The 26,955-nt window shown below is 45.6% G+C and overlaps 1 protein-coding gene across 1 annotated transcript in view; it reads left to right on the top strand.

Annotated features, from left to right (window-relative positions):
• tjap1 (tight junction associated protein 1 (peripheral)) overlaps positions 1–26,955 on the top strand; it is a 222,187-nt gene that overhangs the window by 71,740 nt on the left and 123,492 nt on the right. Inside the window, exon 3 of the mRNA XM_078213519.1 lies at positions 21,730–21,758. Within this exon, the coding sequence (XP_078069645.1) occupies positions 21,730–21,758 (29 nt within the window). The remainder of the gene's footprint in view (positions 1–21,729; positions 21,759–26,955) is intronic.

A 26,955-nucleotide genomic window follows, 5' to 3' on the forward strand; every position in this document is an offset into this window, starting at 1 on the left:
TCCTTGAAGGTGGCAACACAGGTGGAGAAGGTGGTGCAGAAGGCATATGGTATGCTTGCCTTTATAGGACGGGGTATAGAGTATAAAAGCTGGAGTCTGATGATGCAGCTGTATAGAACACTGGTTAGGCCACATTTGGAGTACTGCGTCCAGTTCTGGTCGCCGCACTACCAGAAGGACGTGGAGGCGTTAGAGAGAGTGCAGAGAAGGTTTACCAGGATGTTGCCTGGTATGGAGGGTCTTAGCTATGAGGAGAGATTGGGTAAACTGGGGTTGTTCTCCCTGGAAAGATGGAGAATGAGGGGAGATCTAATAGAGGTGTACAAGATTATGAAGGGGATAGATAGGGTGAACAGTGGGAAGCTTTTTCCCAGGTCGGAGGTGACGATCACGAGGGGTCACGGGCTCAAGCTGAGAGGGGCGAAGTATAACTCAGACATCAAAGGGATGTTTTTTACACAGAGGGTGGTGGGGGCCTGGAATGCGCTGCCAAGTAGGGTGGTGGAGGCAGGCACGCTGACATCGTTTAAGACTTACCTGGATAGTCACATGAGCAGCCTGGGAATGGAGGGATATAAACGATTGGTCTAGTTGGACCAATGAGCGGCACAGGCTTGGAGGGCCGAAGGGCCTGTTTCCTGTGCTGTACTGTTCTTTGTTCTTTGAGACGGGCTTTATTCCCACTTGGAAATAAGTGGACGTATTAGTGAGAGGCAACATGGTTTTGTGAAGGGGAGGTCGTGTCTCACGAACTTGATCGAGTTTTTTGAGGAAGTGACGAAGATGATTGATGAGGGTAGGGCAGTGGATGTTGTTTACATGGACTTCAGTAAGGCCTTTGACAAGGTTCCTCATGGCAGACTGGTGCAGAAGATGAAGTTGCATGGGTTCAGAGGTGAACTGGCAAGGTGGATACAAACTGGCTGGGTCAAAGAAGACAGAGGGTAGCAGTGGAAGAGTGCGTTTCTGAATGGAGGGCTGTGACAAGTGGTGTTCCTCAGGGATCAATGCTGGGACTTTTGCTGTTTGTAATATATATAAATGATTTGGAGGAAAATGTAACTGGATTGATTCGTAAGTTTGCGGACGACACAAAGGTTGGTGGATTTGCGGGGGATAGCGATGAGGACCATCAGAGGATACACCAGGATATAGATCAGTTGGAGACTTGGGCGGAGAGATGGCAGATGGAGTTTAATCCGGACAAATGTGAGGTAATGCATTTTGGAACGTCTAATACAGATAGGAAATATACAGTAAATGGCAGAACCCTTAAGAGTATTGATAGGCAAAGGGATCTGGGTGTACAGGTCACTGAAAGTGGCAGTGCAGGTGGACAAGGTAGTCAAGAAGGCATACAGCATGCTTGCCTTCATCGGCTGTGGTACTGAGTTTAAAAATTGGCAGGTCAGGTTGCAGCTTTTGTGTTGGTCTTCACAGTGGAAGACGCAAGTAACATGCCAAAAATTGATGACAGGAAAGCTGTGGCAGGTGAGAACCCAGAAACTTTCATTATCACGAAAGAGGTAGTGTTGGGCAAGTTAATGGGGCTAAAGGTAGACCAGTCTCCTGGTCCTGATGGAATGCATCCCAGGGTACTAAAAGAGATGGTGGGAGAAATAGTAAATGCACTAGTGGTAATTTACCAAAATTCGCTGGACTCTGGGGTGGTTCCCGCAGATTGGAAAACAGCAAATGTTTAAAAAAGGAGGTAGACAAAAGGCAGGTAACTATAGGCCGGTTAGCTTAACTTCTGTATGGAAAATGCTTGAATCTATCATCAAGGAATAGCGAAATATCTGAATATAAATTGTCCCATTGGTAAGATGCAGCATGGGTTCATGAAGGTCATGTTTGACTAATTTGGTGGAATTCTTTGAGAACATTACATGTGCAGTGGACAATGGGGAACCTGTGGATGTGGTGTATCTGGATTTCCAGAAGGCATTTGACAAGATGCCGCACCAAAGACTGCTACATAAGATAAAGGTGCACGGTGTTATGGGTAATGTATTAGCATGGATAGAGGATTGGCTAACTAACAAAGCAAAGAGTGGGGGTAACTGGGTGTTTTTCTGGTTGGCGATCAGTGACTAGTGGTGTGCCTCAGGGATCAGTGTTGGGACCGCAATTGTTTACGATTTACATAGAGGATTTGGAGTTGGGGACCAAGTGTAGTGTGTCAAAATTCGCAGATGAGACTAAGATGGGTGGAAGAGCAAAATGTGCAGAGGATGCTGAAAGTCTGCAAAGGGATATAGATAATCTAAGTGAGTGGGTGAGGGTCTGGTAGATGGAGTACAATGTTGGTAAATGTGAGGTCATCCATTTTGGTAGGAATAACAGCAAAATGGACTATTATTTAAATGGTAAAAAATTGCAGCATGCTGCTGTGCAGAGGGACCTGGGTGTCCTCGTGCAGGAATCTCAAGGAGTTGGTTTGCAGGTGCAGCTGGTAATTAAGAAGGCAAGTGGAATTTTGTCCTTCATTGCTAGAGGGATGGAGTTTAAAAACAGTGAGATTATGTTGCAGCTGTATAAGGTGCTGGTGAGGCCACACCTGGAGTACTGTGTACAGTTTTGGTCTCCTTACTTGAGAAAAGATATACTGGCACTGGAGGGGGTGCAGAGGAGATTCACTAGGTTGCTTCTGGAGTTGAGAGGGTTGGCTTATGAGGAGAGACTGAGTAGACTGGGGCGATACTCTGGAATTCAGAAGAGTGAGGGGAGATCTTATAGAAACATAAGATAATGAAGGGAATAGATAAGATAGAAGAAGGGAAGTTTTTTGCACTGGTGGGTGAAACTAGAACTAGGGGGGCATAGCCTCAAAATAAGAGGAAGCAGATTTAGGACTGAGTTGAGGAGGAACTTCTTCACACAAAGGGTTGTATTCGTTGGAATTTAGAAGGCTGAGGGGGGATCTTATAGAGACCTATAAGATAATGAAGGGGCTGGATAGGGTAGAGGTGGAGAGATTCTTTCCACTTAGAAAGGAAACTAGAACTAGAGGGCACAGCCTCAAAATAAAGGGGGTCGGTTTAGGACAGAGTTGAGGAGGAACTTCTTCTCTGAGGGTGGTGAATCTCTAGAATTCTCTGCCCACTGAAGTGGTGGAGGCTACCTCGTTGAATATGTTTAAATCACGGATAGATGGATTCCTGATCGGTAAGGGAATTAGAGGTTATAGGGATCAGGCGGGTAAGTGGAACTGATCCACTTCAGATCAGCCATGATCTTATTGATTGGCGGGGCAGGCTCGAGGGGCTAGATGGCCTACTCCTGCTCCTATTTATGTTCTTGTGTTCTTATGTTGTGAATCTATGGAATTCCCTGCCCAGTGAAGCAGTTGAGGCTACCTCATTGAATGTTTTTAAGGCAAGGATAGATAAATTTTTGAACAGGAAAGGAATTAAGGGTTATGGTGAACAGTCGGGTAAGTGGAGCTGAGTCCACAAAAAGATCAGCCATGATCTTATTGAATGGCAGAGCAGGCTCGAGGGGCCAGATGGCCTACTCTTGGTCCTAGTTCTTATGTTCTTTATAGAACCTTAGTTAGGCCACACTTGGAATATAATGTTCAATTCTGGTCGCCACACGACCAGAACGATGTGGAGGCTTTGGAGAGGGTACAGAAGTGATTTACCAGGATGTTGCCTGGTATGGAGGGTATTAGCTATGAGGAGAGGTTGGAGAAACTTGGTTTGTTCTCACTGGTGTGACGGAGGTTGAGGGGAGACCTGGTAGAAGTCTACAAGATTATGAGAGGCATGGACAGAGTGGATAGTCAGAAGCTTTTTCCCAGGGTGGAAGAGTCAATTACTAGGGGGCACAGGTTTAAGGTGCGAGGTACAAGGTTTAAAGGAGATGTATGTATAAGGCAGATTTTTTACACAGTGTGTAGTGGTTGCCTGGAACTTGTTGCCGGGGCAGGTAGTGGAAGCGCATATGGTAGTGACTTCTAAGGGGTGTCTTGACAAGTACATGAATAGGATGGGAATAGAGGGATATGGTTCCCGGAAGGGTAGGGGATTTTAGTTAAGTCGGTGCAGGCTTGGAGAGCTGAAGGGCCTGTTCCTGTTCTGTAATTTTCTTTGTTCTTTGTTCTATGCCCCACTTGCCTGGATTGGTGCAGCTCCAACACTCAAGAAGCTTGACACTATCCAGGACAAAGCAGCCCGCTTGATTAGCAGAGCAAACATCCACTACTTACACTCAGTACACACTGCTGCTACTATCTACAAGATGCACTGCAGCAATTTGCCAAAAGCAACAGACAGCACCTCCCAAACCCACAACCATTTCCATCTGGAAGAACAAGAGCAATAGATACATGGGAACACCATCACCTGCAAGTTCTCCTCCAAGTCACTCACCATCCTGACTTGGAAATATATCACTTTTCCTTCGTGGTCGCAGGGTCAAAATCCTGGAATTCCCTCCGTAACGGCAATGTGGGCCAACCCACAGTACGTGGACTGCAGCGATTCACGAAGACAACTCACCACCATCTTCTCGAAGGCAAATAGGGATGGGTAATAAATGCTGGCCAAGCCAGCGACACCCAAATTCCATGAATGAATAAAAACAAAAGCTCTGCAATCTCTCATCATTTAGATAATAAGCTTTTTTTGTTTTTCCTGCCTATTTTTGTCGTCATCAAATTTAGCAACCATGCCTGCAGTCCCTTCATCCAAGTCATTTACATAAATTGCATAAAGTTGACGTCTCAGCACTGATCTCTGTAGCTCACCACTTTTAACATTCTGCCAAACAGGAGAAGGCCATCTATGCTTAATAGAGGTGTATAAAATTATGAAAGGCATAGATAGGGTGAACGGTGGGAAGCTTTTCCCCGGGTCGGTGGTGACGTTCACGAGGGGTCATAGGTTCAAGGTGAAGGGGGGGAGGTTTAACACAGATATCAGAAGGACATATTTCACACAGAGGGTCGTGGGGGCCTGGAATGTGTTGCCGGGCAAGGTGGTGGAGGCGGACACACTGGGAACGTTTAAGACTTATCTAGACAGCTATATGAACGGAGTGGGAATGGAGGGATACAAAAGAGTGGTCTAGTTTGGACCAGGGAGCGGCGCGGGCTAATTGTTCCTGGTTTCTCGTTTCAAGGCTTCATTCTACGATCATCTTGCTGGTGCCAGTACAGAGTGAGACTGCGGATAGTTGGGAACCTGTCTCGGGGGCAGGGAATTCATATGGTGTTCGTGGAAGTGGAAATGACTAGGGTTGGGAAGCATTTTCCGATCGGGGCCATTGTGATCTCCTGGACTCGTTTCGATCGCCTCAGGGGGTCGGAGAGGAATTTCCCAGATTTTCTTTCCCCATATTGGCCCTGGGGTTTTTCACTCTGGGTTTTCGCCTCTCCCTGGAGATCACATGGTCTGGAATGGGGGGGTGGGGGTAAGTTAATAGGTTGTAATGAACAAAGCATCGTAGCTGTGAGGGACAGCTCGGTGGATAGGATATTGGTATGTAGATAGGCTGGAAAATTGGGCGGGGATCCTGGATTCAGGATTCAATCCTGGACCGGGGAGCGGCGCGGGCTTGGAGGGCCGAAGGGCCTGATCCTGTGCTGTATTGTTCTTTGTTCTTTGTTCTTTGTTCTTTGTTCTATGCCTAACCTCTAATCTTCAAGATGTTAGCCTGCACACCAGGAGTTTTTATTTGCTGCAATGACATTTGATGTGGCCCCTTGAGGACACGTACCACCCGACTCGCGAACAGCTGCTTCCCTGCTGCCATCAGAGCTTGAGTCAGTGGTTTACAGCATGCAACAGGCCCTTTGGCCCAGCTTGTCCATGCTGACCCTCTTTTTATAAAACTAAGCTAGTCCCAATTGCCCGCGCTTGGTCCATATCCCTCTACACCCATCTTACCCATGTAACTGTCTAAACGCTTTTAAAAGACAAAATTATACCCGCCTCTACTACTACCTCTGGCAGCTTGTTACAGACACTCATCACCCTCTGTGTGAAAAAATTGCCCCCCTGGACCTTTTTGTATCTCTCCCCTCTCACCTTCAACCTCTGCCCTCTAGTTTTAGACTCTCCAACCTTTGGGAAAGGATATTGACTATCAAACTGATCTGTGCCCCTCATTATTTTACATACCTCCATAAGATCACCCCTAAGCCTCTTACACTCCAGGGAAAAAAAGTCCCAACCTATCCAGCCTCTCCTTTTAACTCAAACCGTCAAGTCCCGGTAGCATCCTAGTAAATCTCTTCTGCACTCTTTCTAGTTTAATAATACCCTTTCTATAATAGGGTGATCAGAACTGTACACAGTATTCCAAGTGTGGCCTTACTCATGTCTTGTACAACTTCAACAAGAAATCTCAACTCCTGTATTCATAAGAACATAAGAAATAGGAGCAGGAGTAGGCCATCTAGCCCCTCGAGCCTGCCCCGCCATTCAATAAGATCATGGCTGATCTGACGTGGATCAGTACCACTTACCCGCCTGATCCCCATAACCCTTAATTCCCTTACCGATCAGGAATCCATCCATCCGCGCTTTAAACATATTCAGCGAGGTAGCCTCCACCACCTCAGTGGGCAGAGAATTCCAGAGATTCACCACCCTCTGGGAGAAGAAGTTCCTCCTCAACTCTGTCTTAAACCGACCCCCCTTTATTTTGAGGCTGTGTCCTCTAGTTTTAACTTCCTTACTAAGTGGAAAGAATCTCTCCGCCTCCACCCTATCCAGCCCCCGCATTATCTTATAAGTCTCCATAAGATCCCCCCTCATCCTTCTAAACTCCAATGAGTACAAACCCAATCTCCTCAGCCTCTCCTCATAATCCAAACCCCTCATCTCCGGTATCAACCTGGTGAACCTTCTCTGCACTCCCTCCAATGCCAATATATCCCCCCTCATATAAGGGGACCAATACTGCACACAGTATTCCAGCTGCGGCCTCACCAATGCCCTGTACAGGTGCATCAAGACATCCCTGCTTTTATATTCTATCCCCCTCGCGATATAGGCCAACATCCCATTTGCCTTCTTGATCACCTGTTGTACCTGCACAAGGACCCCCAGGTCCCTTTGCACGGTAGCATGTTTTAATTTGTTTCCATTGAGATAGTAATCCCATTTGTTATTATTTCCTCCAAAGTGTATAACCTCGCATTTATCAACGTTATACTCCATTTGCCATATCCTCGCCCACTCACTCAGCCTGTCCAAATCTCTCTGCAGATCTTCTCCGTCCTCCACACGATTCACTTTTCCACTTATCTTTGTGTCGTCTGCAAACTTCGTTACCCTACACTCCGTCCCCTCCTCCAGATCATCTATATAAATGGTAAACAGTTGCGGCGCGAGTACCGATCCCTGCGGCACGCCACTAGTTACCTTCCTCCAACCGGAAAAACACCCATTTATTCCGACTCTTTGCTTCCTGTCGGATAGCCAGTCCCCAATCCACTTTGACACACTACCCCCAACTCCGTGTGCCCTAATCCTCTTCAGCAGCCTTTTATGGGGCACCTTATCAAACGCCTTTTGGAAATCCAAAAACACCGCATCCACCGGTTCTCCTCCATCAACCGCCCTAGTCACATCTTCATAAAAATCCAACATGTTCGTCAAGCACGACTTTCCCCTCATGAATCCATGCTGCGTCTGATTGATCGAACCATTTCTATCCAGATGCCCTGCTATCTCCTCTTTAATAATGGATTCCAGCATTTTCCCTACTACAGACGTTAAGCTGACCGGCCTATAGTTACCCGCCTTTTGTCTCCTTCCTTTTTTAAACAGCGGCGTAACATTAGCCGTTTTCCAATCAACCGGCACTACCCCAGAATGCAACGAGTTTTGATAAATAATCACTAACGCATCCACTATTACCTCTGACATTTCTTTCAATACCCTGGGATGCATTTCATCCGGACCCGGAGACTTGTCCACCTTCAGTCCCATTCGTCTACCCAGCACTGCCTCTCTGGTAACATTAATCGTATTAAGTATTTCTCCTGCTGCCAACCCTCTATCGTTAATATTTGGTAAATGTTCTGACCAATGAAACCAAGCATGCCAAATGCCTTCTTCACCACTCTGTCCACCTGCGATTCCACTTTCATGGAGCTATGAACATGTACCCCGAGATCTCTTTGTTCTGTAACTCTTCCCCAACGCCCTACCATTAACTGAGTAAGTCCTGCCCTGGTTCGATCTACCAAAATGCATCACCTTGCATTTATGTAAATTAAACTCCATCTGCCATTCATCAGCCCACTGGCCCAATTGATCAAGATCCCGTTGCAATCCGAGATAACCTTCACTGTCCATTATGCCACCAATCTTGGTGTCATCTGCAAACTTACTAACCATGCCTCCTAAATTCTCAAGCAAACCATTGATATAAATGACAAATAACATGGGCGCAGCACTGATCCCTGAGACACACTGCTGGTTATAGGCCAGTTTGAAAAATAACCCTCTACAACCACCCTTTGGCTTCTGTCATCAAGCCAATTTTGTTTCCATTTGGCTCACCCTGGATCCCGTGAGATTTAACCTTCGGCAACCACCTGCCATGTGGTACCTTGTCAAAGGCTTTGCTAAAGTCCATGTAGACAACATCAACTGCACTGTCCTGATCTATCTTCTTGGTTACCCCTTCAAAAACACGATCAAATTTGTGAGACATGATTTTCCACTCTCAAAGCCATGCTGACTGTCCCTAATCAGTCTTTGCATCTCTAAACGTCTGTAGATCCTGTCTCTCAAAATACCTTCTAACCAGTTATCCATTAGAGATGTGAGGCTCACCGGCCTGTAGTTCCCAGGCTTTTCCCTGCAGCTCTTTTTAAGCAAAGGCACAACATTTGCCACCCTCCAATCTTCAGGCACCTCACCCGTGACTATCGATGATTCAAATATCTCTGTTGGGGGACCTGCAATTTCCTCCCTAGCCTCCCACAATGTCCTGGGATACACTTCATCAGGTCCCGGGGATTTATCTACCTTGATGTGCTTTAAGAATTCCAGCACCACCTCCTCTGTAATATGTACACTCCTCAAGATATCACTATTTATATCCCCAAGTTCTTTGGGAGGCGAGGGATGAGATTGCAGAGCCTTTGGCTTTGATCTTTGGGTCCTCACTGTCCACGGGGATGGTGCCAGAGGACTGGAGAGTGGCAAATGTTGTTCCTCTGTTTAAGAAAGGGAATAGAAATGACCCTGGTAATTATAGACCGGTTAGTCTGACTTCGGTGGTTGGTAAATTGATGGAAAAGGTCCTTAGGGATGGGATTTACGACCATTTAGAAAGATGCGGATTAATCCGGGATAGTCAGCACGGATTTGTGAAGGGCAAATCGTGCCTCACAAATTTGATAGAATTTTTTGAGGAGGTAACTAGGTGTGTTGATGAAGGTAGGGCGGTTGATGTCATATACATGGATTTTAGTAAGGCGTTTGATAAGGTCCCCCATGGTCGGCTTATGATGAAAGTAAGGAGGTGTGGGATAGAGGGAAAGTTGGCCGATTGGATAGGTAACTGGCTATCTGATCGAAGACAGAGGGTGGTGGTGGATGGAAAATTTTCAGACTGGAGGCAAGTTGCTCGCGGAGTGCCGCAGGGATCGGTGCTTGGTCCTCTGCTCTTTGTGATTTTTATTAATGACTTAGAGGAGGGGGCTGAAGGGTGGATCAGTAAATTTGCTGATGACACCAAGATTGGTGGAGTAGTGGATGAGGTGGAGGGGTGTTGTAGGCTGCAAAGAGACATAGATAGGATGCAAAGCTGGGCTGAAAAATGGCAAATGGAGTTTAACCCTGATAAATGTGAGGTGATTCATTTTGGTAGGACAAATTTAAATGTGGATTACAGGGTCAAAGGTAGGGTTCTGAAGACTGTGGAGGAACAGAGAGATCTTGGGGTCCATATCCACAGATCTCTAAAGGTTGCCACTCAAGTGGATAGAGCTGTGAAGAAGGCCTATAGTGTGTTAGCTTTTATTAACAGGGGGTTGGAGTTTAAGAGCTGTGGGGTTATGCTGCAACTGTACAGGACCTTGGTGAGACCGCATTTGGAATATTGCGTGCAGTTCTGGTCACCTCACTATAAGAAGGATGTGGAAGCGCTGGAAAGAGTGCAGAGGAGATTTACCAGGATGCTGCCTGGTTTGGAGTGTCGGTCTTATGAGGAAAGGTTGAGGGAGCTGGGGCTGTTCTCTCTGGAGCGGAGGAGATTGAGGGGAGACTTAATAGAGGTTTATAAAATGATGAAGGGGATAGATCGAGTGAACGTTCAAAGACTATTTCCTCGGGTGGATGGAGCTATTACAAGGGGGCATAACTATAGGGTTCATGGTGGGAGATATAGGAAGGATATCAGAGGTAGGTTCTTCACGCAGAGAGTGGTTGGGGTGTGGAATGGACTGCCTGCAGTGATAGTGGAGTCAGACACTTTAGGAACATTTAAGCGGTTATTGGATAGGCACATGGAGCACACCAGGATGGTAGGGAGGAGGATAGCTTGATCTTGGTTTCAGATGAAGGTCGGCACAACATCGTGGGCCGAAGGGCCTGTTCTGTACTGTACTGTTCTATGTTCTATGTTCAAGTTCCCAAATATCCATGATTTTCTCAACAGTAAATACTGATGAGAAATATTCATTTAGAATCTCACCCACCTCTTGTGGATCCGCACATAGGTGACCTTGTTGATCCTTAAGAGGCCCTACTCTCTCCCTTGTTACTCTTTTGCCCTTTTTGTATTTGTAGAAGCTCTTTGGATTCTCCTTTGCCTTATCTGCCAAAACAATCTCGTGTCCCCTTTTTGCCCTCCTGATTTCGCTCTTAACTCTTTTCCAACACCCTCTATACTCTTCAAGGGATCCACTTGATCCCAGCTGCCTATGCACGTCATGTGCTTCCTTCTTCTTGATGTGAGATGCCGACGTTGGGCTGGGGTAAGCACAGTAAGAAGTCTCACAACACCAGGTTAAAGTCCAACAGGTTTATTTGGTAGCAAATACCATAAGCTTTCGGAGCGCTGCCCCTTCGTCAGATGGAGTGAAAATCTGTTCTCCAACAGTGCACAGAGACACAGAAATCAAGTTACAGAATACTAATTAGAATGCAAATCTCTACAGCCAGCCAGGTCTTAAAGGTATAGATAATGTGGGTGGAGGGAACATTAAAAAGTTTAACAACACCAGGTTAAAGTCCAACAGGTTTATTTGGTAGCAAAAGCCACACAAGCTTTCGGAGCTCTAAGCCCCTTCTTCAGGTGAGTGGGAATTCTGTTCAAAAACAGAGCATATAAAGACACAGACTCAATTTACATGAATAATGGTTGGAATGCGAATACTTACAACTAATCATGATTAGTTGTAAGTATTCGCATTCCAACCATTATTCATGTAAATTGAGTCTGTGTCTTTATAAGCTCTGTTTGTGAACAGAATTCCCACTCACCTGAAGAAGGGGCTTAGAGCTCCGAAAGCTTGTGTGGCTTTTGCTACCAAATAAACCTGTTGGACTTTAACCTGGTGTTGTTAAACTTCTTACTGTGTTTACCCCAGTCCAACGCCGGCATCTCCACATCGGGAACATTAAACACAGGTTAAAGAGATGTGTATTGTCTCCAGACAGAACAGCTGGTAAGATTCTGCAAGATCAGGGGGAAAGCTGTGGGGGTTACTGATAATGTGACATAAATCCAACATCCCGGTTTAGGCCGTCCTCGTGTGCGGAACTTGGCTATCAGTTTCTGCTCAGCGACTCTGCGCTGTCGTGTGTCGTGAAGGCCGCCTTGGAGAACGCTTACCTGAAGATCCAAGGCTGAATGCCCGTGACTGCTGAAGTGCTCCCCCACAGGAAGAGAACAGTCTTGCCTGGTGATTGTCGAGCGGTGTTCATTCAACCTGAATGCCCCGAGGCATGGTACATTGGGGAAACCATGCAGACGCTACGACAACAGATGAATGAACACCGCTCGACAATCACCAGGCAAGACTGTTCTCTTCCTGTGGGGGAGCACTTCAGCAGTCATGGGCATTCAGCCTTGGATCTTCAGGTAAGCGTTCTCCAAGGCGGCCTTCACGACACACGACAGCGCAGAGTCGCTGAGCAGAAACTGATAGCCAAGTTCCGCACACATGAGGACGGCCTAAACCGGGATGTTGGATTTATGTCACATTATCAGTAACCCCCACAGCTTTCCCCCTGATCTTGCAGAATCTTACTAGCTGTTCTGTCTGGAGACAATACACATCTCTTTAACCTGTGTTTAATGTTCCCTCCACCCACATTATCTGTACCTTTAAGACCTGGCTGGCTGCAGAGATTTGCATTCTAATTAGTATTCTGTAACTTGATTTCTGTGTCTCTGTGCACTGTTGGAGAACAGATTTTCACTCCATCTGACGAAGGGGCAGCGCTCCGAAAGCTTATGGTATTTGCTACCAAATAAACCTGTTGGACTTTAACCTGGTTTTGTGAGACTTTTTACTGTCCTTCTTCTTGACCAGGGCCTCAACATCCTGAGTCATCCAGGGTTCCCTACGTCTACCAGCCTTGCCCTTCACTCTTAAGAGGAATGTGCTTACCCTGAACCCTGGTTAACACACTTTTAAAAGCCTCCCACTTACCAGATGTCCCTTTGCCTGCCAACAGACCCCCTCCAATCAACTTTTGAAAGTTCCTGTCTGATGCCATCAAAATTGGCCTTGCCCCAATTTAGAATTTTAACTTTTAGGCCAGAGCTATCATTCTCCATAGCTATCTTAAAACTAATGGGATTATGGTCACTGGTTCCAAAGTTTGTGAATGGACCTACATCATATTAAGTTGATCTTTCTCTATACCCTTGCTATGACTGTAACACTACATTCTACGCACTCTCCTTCTCTAAGTATGGTATACTTTGTCTGTATAGCGTGCAAGAAACAATACTTTTCACTGTACGCTAATACATGTGACAAATCAAATCAAATGCTTTCTGGCAATCTAAGTATTGTATATCCACTGGCTCCCCTTTATCCACAACACATGATTCCTTCAAAGAACTCCAATAAATGGGTTAAACATGATTTCCTTTGCACAAAACAATGTTGACTCTGCCTGATTACCCTGAATTTTTTCAAGTTCCCTGCTATAACATCTTTAATAATAGCTTCAAACATTTTCGTATGATAGACATTAAGCTAACTGGCCTGTAGATTCCTGCTTTCTGTCTCCCTCCTTTTTGAATAAAGGAGTTACATTTGCTATCTAATTCGATAGAGCGGTCCCTGTTTTTCCAGCATTTTTTGTTTTTATTTACGATTTCCAGCATCCACAGTATTTTGCTTTTATTTTTCTGCAGTATTATTTTTCTGGTGGGAGGAACTCTGCTGCCCTTACGTAGTCTATCTCATATTTGACTGAAGTATTCTAGGAATATGATTCACTTGTAAGTGCCTTCTGAAGTGACCTAGTAAGCTTAGGAATGGGGTATAGACGTTGTCATTGGCAGTATTGCTCATTTAAAATGAATTTAAATTGATGACAGTAATCTGGCCATCTTGGTGTGGATGTGCACCTTGAACCAACTCGGTAATTAATTTGGAGTGATCTTTGACTGAGGTTCCTATTCCAGTTTACTGCTGCTCACATTATTAGTACGCAGCTTGCGTTTACCTTCAATTGTTTCAAAACAAAACATCAGATCATGTACCTTGAAGTCAAAATTATTGTAGCTCAATTGATAAAATGGACCTTGGTGCAGTGGAAACTGAGTTTGGAAAATGAACCAATACCTCTGCTCTTGTCATTGTGGATCAATACATAATACAGGAAAAAGATAGATTACTGAATCTGGTGGTTTAAATCACATTGACTTCTAATTTTGGCAGCACAGACAGTTCGATCAATGAGATGTTGCTGCTGATCAGTGCTCTGTTTGAATGACAATTGTTCCATTTCTAGCTGAGAGGGGTTTTTGGTGCAGTACACCCCCTTTGTCTACAGCATTTGAGCCTTTCAAAGAAGTGGTTAAACATGATTTCCTTTGATTCTGCCTGATTGCCTTGAATTTTTCCAGGTACCTTGCAATAACATCTTAATAATGGCTTCGAACATTTTCCCCAAGGCAGCTATAAAGCTGACTGGACTGTAGTTTCCTGGTTTCTGCCTCCTTTCCTTTTAGAATAAAAGTGTTACATTTGCTATTTTCCAAACCAATGTAACCTTCCCTGGATCTAGGGAATTTTGGAAACTTAAAACCAATGCATCACTTCTTTTAACCCTAGGATGAAGTCCATCAGGACCTGGGGACTTGTCAGCAGCCCACAGACCTAACAATTTGCTCAGTGCCACTTCCCTGGTGATTGTAATTTTCCCATATTCTCCCTGCCTTTAATTTCCTGATCGACAGTTAATGCTGCAATGTAACTTGTATCCTCTATAGTGCAGAATGATGCACAATACCTGTCCAATTCATCTGCTAGGTGGTAGTGGTGTAGTGGTATTGTTGCTTGACTAGTAATCCAGAGACCCAGGATAATGCTCTGGGGACCCGGGTTCAAATCCCATCATAGCAGATGGTGGAATTTTAAAAATTGAATAAATTGTCTGGAATTAAAGACTAATGATGACCGTGAAATGATTATCGTAAAAACCCATCTAACTTCCTTTTAAGGAAGAAAACCTGCTGTCGTTACCTGGTCTGCCCTCCATGTGACTCCAGATCCACAGCAATGTGGTTGACTCTTCAATGCCCACTGAAATGACCTGGCAAGCCACTCATTGTATTCAACAGCTACAAAGAAAACACAAAGGTTCAATGAGGTGTTAATCTGGTGAAGCTCCAAAGCAGTTCTACTTGAGTGCCAAACAGCATAAGCAGCAAGTCATTGACCGAGCTGAACAATCCCACAACCAATGGATCAGATCTAAGCTCTGCTGTCCTGCCACATCCAGCAGTGAATGGTGGTGGACAATTCACTGGAAGTGGAGGCTCCATAAATATATCCATCCTAAATGATGGGGGAGCCCAGCACATCAGTGCAAAAGAAAAGCTGAAACATTCACAACAACCTTCAGCCAGAAAGGCCAAGTGGATGATCCATTTGGCCTCCTCCAGAAACAGGATAAATCCAACCCAGCCAATTACTGCTCCATCAATCTACTCGTGATCATCAGTAAAATTACAGACATACTGCGGCTACTGTGATACTGAAGCAGTCCGTGTTCAAATGCAACAAGATCTGGGCAATATCCAGGCTTGGGCTGTCAAGTGGCAAGTAACAGTCGTGCCACACAAATGCCTGGCAATGACCATCACCAATAAGAGACAATCTAAACACCATCCCTTGACATTCAATTGTGTTGCTATCATAGAATCACGAACTGCCAACATACTTGGGGTTACCATTGACCTGAAACACAAATGGACTCACCATGTAAAGCGGCTACAAAAGCAGGCCAGAGGCTAGGAATACAGTGACGAGTAACTCACCTGACTCCCCAAAGCCTATCCACCATCTACAAAGCAGAAGTCAGGAATGTGATGGAATACTCCCCACTTGCCTGGATGGGTGCAGCTCCAACAACATTCAAGAAGCTTGACACCATCCGGGACAAAGCAGCCCGCTTGATTGGCACCACATCCACAAACATTTAATCCCGCCACTACTGACACTCAGTAGTAGCAGCAGTGTGTACTATCTACAAGATGCAGTGCAGAAATTCACCAAAGATCCTTAGGCCGCACCTTCCAAATCCAGGACCACTTCCATCTAGAAGAACAAGGGCAGCAGATACATGGGAACACCAGTACCTGCAGGTTCCCCTCCAAGCCACTCACCATCTTGACTTGGAAATATATCACCATTCCTTCGCAGCCACTGGGTCAAAATCCTGGAATTCCCTCCCTCATGGCATCATGCATCAACCCACAGCACGTGGACTGCAGCGATTCAAGAAGGCAGCTCACTACCATCTTCTCAAGGGCAACTAGGAACGGGCAATAAACGTTGGCCAGCCAGTGACACCCATGTCCCATGAACGAATGAATAAAAACTCAAAACTAGGAATTCTGTAATCAGTAACCCACCTCCCTGATTCCTGAAAGCCTGTTCACCATTTACAAGACACATCATGGGTCTAATAGAATACTTTCCACTTGCCTGGATGAGTGTGCCTGCTTGATAGCTACCCGTTCCACAAACATTCAATCCCTCCACCACTGACAAGCAGTGGCAGCCATTTGTACCGTCTACAAAGTGCACTGCAGGAACGCTCCAAGATTCCTTAGGCAGCACCTTCCAAACCCACTACCATCTGGAAGAGGAGCAGATACCCGAGAACACCAGCGCCAAGTTCCCCTTAATGCCACTCACCATCTTGACTTGGAAGTATATCGCAGTTTCTTCACTGTTGCTCGGTCAAAACCATGGAGCTCCCTCCCCAACAGCACTGTGGGTGTACCTACACCTTGGGGACTGCAGCAGTTCAAGAAGGCAGATCACTGCCGTCTTCTCAAGGGCAACTAGGGATGGGCAATAAATGCTGGTCTTGTCACAGACACTCATCCCATTAATGAATAAAATAATCTTTGTCTCGGATTAACTTATCCTGAGAGTATCTATAGAAACTCTTACTATTTGCTCTTTATCAATCTTTTAGTCATTCTTTGCTAAATTTTATGTTCCATCCAAAGTTATGACTTGCCTCCTACCTTTGTGCAATTATATTGCAGACCTGCAACCGCATAGGGGCGTAGATTGCAAGAGCAAGGAGGTTATGCTGAACTTATACAAGAGCAGTTGGATTTCAGCTGGAATATTGTGTACAGTGCCACATCATAGGAAGGATGTGAATGCATTGGAGTGCAAAAGGGGTTTCCAAGAGTGTTTTCAGGGATGAGAAACTTCAATTATGAGGGTAGATTGTGAAGGTTGAGATTTTTCTCCTTGGAAAGAACAAAACTAAGATGTGATTTGATAGAGATGTTCAAAGTCATGAGGTGGCTGACCAGGATAGATGGTGAAAAGCTGTTCTCATAATGGACTCAAGAATGAGAGGGGACAGAATTAAAAGGATCTGCAAAGGAAGGAAATGTGATGTGGAAAAACTCTTCTTTACACAATGAGTTGTTTGGCTTTGGAATGGACTTCCTGGAACTGTGGTGGAGGCAGGTTCAATTGAGACATTCAGGAAGGCCATCAGATGATTGTTTCTATTCAATGACTTGCAAGGGTATGGGGAAAAGGCAGGGAATGGCACTAGTCATGATGCTCAATTGGAGAGCTGGTGTAGACACAGAACATAGAACAGTACAGCACAGAACAGGCCCTTCGGAACAACGATGTTGTGCCGAGCTTTATCTTGAAACCAAGATCAAGCTATCCCACTCCCTATCATCCTGGTGTGCTCCATGTGCCTATCCAATAACTGCTTAAATGTTCCTAAAGTGTCTGACTCCACTATCACTGCAGGCAGTCCATTCCACACCCCAACCACTCTGCGTAAAGAACCTACCTCTGGTATCCTTCCTATATCTCCCACCATGAACGCTATAGTTATGCCCCCTTGTAATAGCTCCATCCACCCGAGGGAATAGTCTTTGAACGTTCACTCGATCTATCCCCTTCATCATTTTATAAACCTCTATTAAGTCTCCCCTCAGCCTCCTCCGCTCCAGAGAGAACAGCCCTAGCTCCCTCAACCTTTCCTCATAAGACCTATCCTCCAAACTAGGCAGCATCCTGGTAAATCTCCTCTGCACTCTTTCCAGCGCTTCCACATCCTTCTTATAGTGAGGCGACCAGAACTGCACACTATATTCCAAATGTGGTCTCACCAAGGTCCTGTACAGTTGCAGCATAACCCCACGGCTCTTGAACTCCAACCCCCTGTTAATAAAAGCTAACACACTATAGGCCTTCTTCACAGCTCTATCCACTTGAGTGGCAACCTTTAGAGATCTGTGGATATGAACCCCAAGATCTCTCTGTTCCTCCACAGTCTTCAGAACCCTACCTTTGACCCTGTAATCCACATTTAAATTAGTCCTACCAAAATGAATCACCTCACATTTATCAGGGTTAAACTCCATTTGCCATTTTCCAGCCCAGCTTTGCATCCTATCTATGTCTCTTTGCAGCCTACAACAGCCCTCCACCTCATCCACTACTCCACCAATCTTGGTGTCATCAGCAAATTTACTGATCCACCCTTCAGCCCCCTCCTCTAAGTCATTAATAAAAATCACAAAGAGCAGAGGACCAAGCACTGATCCCTGTGGCACTCCGCTAGCAACCTGCCTCCAGTCCGAAAATTTTCCATCCACCACACCCTCTGTCTTCGATCAGATAGCCAGTTACCTATCTAATCTGCCAACTTTCCCTCTATCCCACACCTCCTTACTTTCATCATAAGCCGACCATGGGGGACCTTATCAAACGCCTTACTAAAATCCATGTATATGACATCAACTGCCCTACCATCATCAACAAGTTACCTCCTCAAAAAATTCAATCAAATTTGTGAGGCACGACTTGCCCTTCACGAATCCGTGCTGACTATCTCGGATTAATCCGCATCTTTCTAAATGGTCGTAAATCCCATCCCTAAGGACCTTTTCCATCAATTTACCAACCACCGAAGTAAGACTAACCGGTCTATAATTACCAGGGTCATTTCTATTCCCTTTCTTAAACAGAGGAACAACATTTGCCACTCTCCAGTCCTCTGGCACCATCCCCGTGGACAGTGAGGACCCAAAGATCAACGCCAAAGGCTCTGCAATCTCATCCCTTGCCTCCCAAAGAATCCTAGGATATATTTCATCAGGCCCAGGGGACTTATCGACCTTCAGTTTATTCAAAACTGCCAGTACATCCTCCCTCCGAACAACTATTTCCTCCAGCCTATTAGCCTGTAACACCTTCTCTTCTCAAAACCATGGCCCCTCTCCTTGGTGAACACTGAAGAAAAGTATTCATTCATCACCTCTCCTATCTCTACTGACTCCATACACAAGTTCCCACTACTGTCCTTGACCGGCCCTAACCTCACCCTGGTCATTCTTTTATTCCTCACATAAGAGTGAAAAGCCTTGGGGTTTTCCTTGATCCGACCCGCCAAGGACTTCTCATGTCCCCCCCCTAGCTCTCCTAAGCCCCTTTTTCAGCTCATTCCTTGCTAACTTGTAACCCTCAATCCAGCCATCTGAACCTTGTTTCCTCATCCCTACATAAGCTTCCCTCTTCCTTTTCACAAGACATTCCTCTTCAGATGTTCCTCTTCAGATGTTCTGGGGATTAATATTGGGGTGCAGCCAGATGTGTGATCTGGAGATTAATATTGGGGTGCAGCCAGATGTGTGATTTGGAGATTAATATTGGGGTGCAGCCAGATGTGTGAGCTGGAGATTAATATTGGGGTGCAGCCAGATGTGTGATTTGGAGATTAATATTGGGGTGCAGCCAGATGTGTGATTTGGAGATTAATATTGGGGTGCAGCCAGATGTGTGAGCTGGAGATTAATACTGGGATGGGCACAGATGTGTGACCTGCAGATTAATATTGCAATGGGGAAAGATGTGTGATCTGGAGATGAATATGGGTTGGGGACAGATGTGTGATCTGGAGATGAATATGGGTTGGGGACAGATGTGTGATCTGGAGATTAATATTGGGTTGGGGACAGAGTGTGATTTGGAGATTAATATTGGGGTGGGGACAGATGTGTGACCTGCAGATTAATATTGCAATGGGGAAAGATGTGTGATCTGGAGAGTACTATTGGGTTGGGGACAGAGGTGTGATCTGGAGATTAATATTGGGGTGGGGACAGATGTGCGATCTGGAGATTAATATTGGGGTGAGTACAGATGTGTGATCTGGAGATTAACTTTGGGATGGGAACAGATGTGTGATCTCGAGATTAATATTTCAATGGGGACAGATGTGAGATCTGGAGATTATTATTGGGGTGAGATAGATGTTTTATCTAGAGATTAATATTGGGATGGGACCAGATGTGTGATCTGGGGATTAATATTGCGTTGGGGCCAGATGTGTGATCTGGAAATTAATATTGGGTTAGGGACAGATGTGTGACCTGTAGATGAATATTGGGATGGGGCCAGATGTGTGACCTGGAGTTTAGTATTGGAATGGGGCCAGATATGTAACCTGGAGATTAATATTGGGATGGGGACAGATGTGTGACCTGCAGATTCATATTGCAATGGAGACAGATGTGTGATCTGGAGATTAATATTGGGATGCGGCCAGATGTGTGATCTGGAGATTAATATTGGGGTGAGATAGATGTTAGATCTGGAGATGAATGCCGGGATGGGGCCAGATGTGTGCTCTGGAGATTAATATTGGGGTGAGTACAGATGTGTGATCTGGAGATTAATATTGGGGTGGGGACAGATGTGTGAACTGGAGATTAATATTGGGATGGGAGCAGATGTGTGATCTGGAGATTAATATTGGGGTTGGGGACAGATGTGTGATCTGGAGATTAATATTGGGGTGGGGACAGATGTGTGAACTGGAGATTAACATTGGGATGGGAGCAGATGTGTGATCTCGAGATTAATATTGCAATGGGTCAGATGTGAGATCTGGAGATTATTATTGGGGTGAGATAGATGTTTTATCTCGAGATTAATATTGGGATGGGGCCAGATGTGTGATCTGGGGATTAATATTGCGTTGGGGACAGATGTGTGATCTGGAAATTAATATTGGGATAGGGACAGATGTGTGACCTGTAGATTAATATTGGGATGGGGAGAGATGTGTGATCTGGAGTTTAGTATTGGGATGGGGCCAGATATGTAACCTGGAGATTAATATTGGGATGGGGAAAGATGTGTGACCTGCAGATTCATATTGCAATTGGAACAGATGTGTGACCTGGTGATTAATATTGGGGTGTGGGACAGATGTGTGATCTGGATATTAATATTGGGATGGGAACAGATGTGTGATCTGGAGTTAAATATTGGGATGCGGCCAGATGTGTGACCTGGAGATTAATATTGGTGTGGGGACAGATGTGTGATCTGGAGATTAATACCGGGATGGGCCAGATGTGTGACCTGGAGATTAATACCGGGATGGGGCAGATGTGTGACCTGGAGATTAATATTGGTGTGGGGACAGATGTGTGATCTGGAAATTAATATTGGGGTGAGATAGATGATGAGCCAAATGGCATCCTCCTGCACCGTAACAATTCTGTGATTCCATGACCAGAATTCTCAGCCTTTTGTTTCAGAGACACTGGATCTAAAATAACATGCTCTGTACCAGAAGCACTGGACCAGAAGGAACACCCTTCTGTACCAGAGGCAGTGTACCAGAGAGAACATAGTCTGCACCTGAGGCACTGGAACTGAGGGAACACCCTTCTGTACCAGAGAGAATATCCTTCTGCACCAGAGGCACTGGACTAGTGAGAGCATACTCTGTCCCGGAGGCACTGGTCCAATGGCCTGGGAATATCTTTCTGTCCCAGAGGCGCTGGTCCAGTGGCCTGGAAACATCCTTCTGTCCCAGAGGTACTGGTCCAGTGGCCTGGAAGCATCTTTACTGTGGAACAATTACAAATGCAGAAACGCATCGTTTACTCGAGAATGCAAGAACTACAGTTTGTGGATTCCATCAAATAGTTCGGTCAATTTGTAAATCATAGATGTCTATACGTGTTCTAATTGCACCACTTCTGCTTTCTTAACAGGATCCTCTTTCCGATGGAGACCGGATCAAGTAAGTTACTTTGTGTTACAATATGAATGTTATTTCAGGTGGTTCGCTAACACCTTTGTCCAGCTTGAACCCACGTTTTGCTTTTACCGATCCAGGCACAGAAACATTAAATTAAACCCACTTAAAACTCTACCTTATTATTTTACTTAAGTCTATACCTTAAGGTTGCATAAGGTTAAATCTCACGGGATCCAGGGTGAGGTTGCTAAGTGGATACAAAATTGGCTTGATGACAGAAGGTGGTTGGAGAGAGTTGTTTTTCAAACTGGAGGCCTGTGACCAGCGGTGTGCCTCAGGGATCAGTGCTGGGCCCACTGTTATTTGTCATTTATATTAATGATTTGGATGAGAATATAGGGGGCATGGTTAGCAAGTTTGCAGATGACACCAAGATTGGTGGCATGGTGGACAGTGAGGAAGGTTATCTCCAATTGCAGCGGGATCTTGATCAATTGGGCCAGTGGGCTGACGAATGGCAGATGGAGTTTAATTTAGATAAATGCGAGGTGATGCATTTTGGTAGATTGAACCAGGGCAGGACTTACTCAGTTAATGGTAGGGCGTTGGGGAGAGTTACAGAACAAAGAGATCTAGGGGTACATGTTCATAGCTCCTTGAAAGTGGAGTCACAGGTGGACAGAGTGGTGAAGAAGGCATTCGGCATGTTTGGTTTCATCGGTCAGAACATTGAATACAGGAGTTGGGACGTCTTGTTGAAGTTGTACAAGAAATTGGTAAGGCCACACTTGGAATACTGTGTGCAATTCTGGTCACCCTATTATAGAAAGGATATTATTAAACTAGAAAGAGTGCAGAAAAGATTTACTGGGATGCTACCGGGACTTGATGGATTGAGTTTTGAGGAAAGGCTGAACAGACTGGGACTTTTTTCTCTGGAGCGTAGGAGGCTGAGGGGTGACCTTATAGAGGTCTATAAAATAATGAGGGGCATAGACAAGGTAGATAGTCAATATCTTTTCCCAAAGGTAGGGGAGTCTAAAACTAGAGGGCATAGGTTTAAGGTGAGAGGGGAGAGATACAAAAGTGTGCAGAGGTGCAATTTTTTCACACAGAGGGTGGTGAGTGTCTGGAACAAGCTGCTAGAGGTGGTAGTAGAGGCGGGTACAATTTTGTCTTTTAAAAAGCGTTTAAAGTTACATGGGTCAGATGTGCATAGAGGGATATGGGCCAAATGCGGGCAATTGAGACTAGCTTAGGGGTTTAAAAACAAAGGGGCAGCATAGACAAGTTGGGCCAGAGGGCCTGTTTCCATGCTGTAAACCTCGATGACTAAAACTACCTTTATTTTCTTAACAAAGGGAGACACAAACTGTTTGTAAAAATTTGAAAAGTCAAGAAATTTGTAGACCTTCCAGTTCTGAATCCACACTCGGGTAGATGTATTCAGCCAAAGTTTGCATTCTGACAGAGGCACCACGGAGCAATACTTCCCCCTTTTATCTCATGGGATAAAGGGGGAGGTGGCTAGATGGGTGGAGAATTGGCTTGGTCACAGAAGACAGAGGGTGGTAGTGGAAGGGTCTTTTTCCGGCTGGATGCCTGTGACCAGTGGTGTTCCGCAGGGCTCTGTATTGGGACCTCTGCTGTTTGTGATTTATATAAACGATCTGGAAGAAGGTGTAACTGGGGTGATCAGTAAGTTTGCGGACGACACGAAAATGGCTGGACTTGCAGATAGTGAGGAACATTGTCAGAGGCTACAGAAGGATATAGATAGGTTGGAAATTTGGGCAAAGAAATGGCAGATGGAGTTCAATCCAGATAAATGCGAAGTGATGCATTTTGGTAGAACTAACGTAGGGAGGAGCTACACGATAAATGGCAGAAGCATAAAAGGTGTAGATACGCAGAGGGACCTGGGTGTGCAAGTCCACAGATCCTTGAAGGTGACGTCACAGGTGGAGAAGGTAGTGAATAAGGCATATGGCATGCTTGCCTTTATAGGACGGGGCATAGAGTATAAAAGTTGGGGTCTGATGTTGCGGTTGTATAGAACGTTGGTTCGGCCGCATTTGGAATACTGCGCCCAGTTCTGGTCGCCACACTACCGGAAGGACATGGAGGCTTTAGAGAGTGTACAGAGGCAGTTTACCAGGATGTTGCCTGGTATGGAAGGGCTTAGTTATGAGGAGAGATTGGGTAAACTGGGGTTGTTCACACTGGAAAGACGGAGGATGAGGGGTGACCTAATAGAGGTGTATAACATTATGAAAGGCATGGATAGGGTGAACGGTGGGAAGCTTTTTCCCAGGTCGGTGGTGACATTCACGAGGGGTCATAGGTTCAAGGTGAGGGGGGGGGAGGTTTAACACGGATATCAGAAGGACATATTTTACACAGAGGGTGGTGGGGGCCTGGAATGCGCTGCCGGGCAAGGTGGTGGAGGTGGACACACTGGGAACGTTTAAGACTTATCTAGATAGCCACATGAACGGAGTGGGAATGGAGGGATACAAAAGAATGGTCTAGTTTGGACCAGGGAGCGACGTGGGCTTGGAGGGCCAAAGGGCCTGTTCCTGTGCTGTATTATTCTTTGTTCTTTGTTCTTTGTAATACTTCTCCCACAAAGCTCAGCAAGGAAATAGTAACATAGAACGTAGGAATTAGGAACAGAATCATAGAATAGAATCCTTCAGGAGGAGGCTATTCGGCCTATCAGTCTGCACCGACCATAATCCCACCCAGGCCCTATCCCCATAACCCTATGCATTTACCCTAGCTAGTCCCCCTGACACTAAGGAGTAATTTAGCATGGCCAATCCACCGAATAGGCAATTCAGCCCTTTAAGCACGCTCTGCCATTCAATCAGGACATGACTGATCTCTTCCTGGTCTCAAATCCACCTCCCTACCTGTTCTCCATATCCCTTTAACCCAATTTTTATCAGAAATATATCTATCTCCTTCTTGAAACCATTCAACGATTCAGAGTCTACCGCGCCTTAAGGCAGTGATTTCTGCATATTCACCACCCTCTGCGAGAATTAGTTTGTCCTCATCTCAGTGGGGGAGATAGTGGAAGCAAATACGATAGTGACTTTTAAGGGGCATCTTGACAAATATATGAATAGGATGGGAATAGAGGGATACAGTACCCAGAAGGGTAGGGAGTTCAGTCGGGCAGCATGGTCGGTGCAGACTTGGGCCGAAGGGCCTGTTCCTGTGCTGTAACTTTCTTTGTTCAGTTTTAAATCTATTGCCCCTCAACCTATACCTGTGACCTCTTTTTCTAGCTTGCCCCAAAAGGGGAAACATTTGATCTACGTTTATCAATCCCTTTTAGTATTTTATATACCTCGATTAGATTCCCTCTCATCCTTCTAAACTCCAGCGTATAAACCAAACGTTTTAATTTCTCACCTTTCACCCCCTTGAATCAATCTGGGGAACTGCCTTAGAAACATAGAAACATAGAAAAACTACAGCACAAACAGGCCCTTCGGCCCACAAGTTGTGCCGAACACATCCCTACCTTCCTAGACCTACCTATAACGCTCCATCCTATTAAGCTCCATGTACTCATCCAGGAGTCTCTTAAAAGACCCTATTGAGTTCGCCTCCACCACCCCTGACGGCAGCCGATTCCACTCGCCCACCACCCTCTGTGTGAAAAACTTCCCCTAACATCTCCCCTGTACCTACCCCCCAGTACCTTAAACCTGTGTCCTCTTGTAGCAGCCATTTCCACCCTGGGAAAAAGCCTCTGAGAGTCCACCCGATCTATGCCTCTCAACATCTTATACACCTCTATTAGGTCTCCTCTCATCCTTCGTCTCTCCAAGGAGAAAAGACCGAGCTCCCTCAGCCTATCCTCATAAGGCATGCCACTCAATCCAGGCAACATCCTTGTAAATCTCCTCTGCACCCTTTCAATCTTTTCCACATCCTTCCTATAGTGAGGCGACCAGAACTGAGCACAGTATTCCAAGTGGGGTCTGACGAGGGTTTTATATAGCTGCATCATTATCCCCGGACTCCTAAACTCAATCCCTCGATTGATAAAGGCCAGCACACCATATGCCTCCTTAACCACCTCCTCCACCTGCGGGGCCGATTTTAGAGTCCTATGGACCCGGACTCCAAGGTCCTTCTGATCCTCTACAGTACTAAGAGTCTTTCCCTTTATATTGTACTCCTTCATCCCATTTCTCCTACCAAAATGGACCACGACGCATTTATCTGGATTGAAGTCCATCTGCCACTTGTCCGCCCAGTCTTGCATCCTATCTATGTCCCTCTGTAACTTCTGACATGCCTCCAGACTATCCACAACCCCACCAACCTTCGTGTCGTCGGCAAACTTACCAACCCATCCCTCCGCTTCCTCATCCAGGTCATTTATGAAAATGACAAACAGCAAGTGTCCCAGAACAGATCCCTGGGGCACACCACTGGTGACCGACCTCCATTTAGAAAAAGACCCATCTATACCCACTCTCTGCCTCCTTTGGGCAAGCCAGTTCTGGATCCACCGGGCAGCAGTCCCTTGGATCCCATGCCCTCTCACTTTTTCTAGAAGCCTTGCATGGGGGACCTTATCGAACGCCTTGCTAAAATCCATATAAACCACATCTACCGCCTTCCCTTCGTCAATGTGTTTAGTCACATTTTTGAAGAACTCCACCAGGCTTGTAAGGCACGATCTGCCCTTGACAAAGCCATGCTGAGTATTCTTGAGCATACTAAACCTCTCCAAATGCTCATAAATCCTGTCCCTCAGGATCTTCTCCATCAGTTTACCAACCACTGAGGTTAGACTCACCGGTAGGTAATTACCTGGGCTATCCCGATTCCCCTTCTTGAAAATAGGAACCACATTGAAGCCTTCAATGCCACCACATCCCGATAAACCCGATAAATTCCCAGGCCCTGATGCTCTGCATCCCAGAGTACTCAAGGAAGTGGCCCTAGAAATAGTGGACGCATTGGTGAACATTTCCCAGCATTCTATAGACTCTGGAAGAGTTCCAGTGGATTGGAGGGTCACTAATCTAACCCCACTTTTTAAAAAAGGAGGCAGACAGAAAACCGGGAATTATAGTTTTTTAAAAAAAGTTTATTGATTAGTCACAACTAGCAGTAAAGTAGTCTCACAACACCAGGTTAAAGTCCAACAGGTTTATTTGGTAGCACGAGCTTTCGGAGTGCTGCCCCTTCATCGACTCACCTTAACATG

This window comes from Mustelus asterias, chromosome 5 (assembly GCF_964213995.1).
Source record: "Mustelus asterias chromosome 5, sMusAst1.hap1.1, whole genome shotgun sequence".
Lineage (NCBI taxonomy): Eukaryota > Metazoa > Chordata > Chondrichthyes > Carcharhiniformes > Triakidae > Mustelus > Mustelus asterias.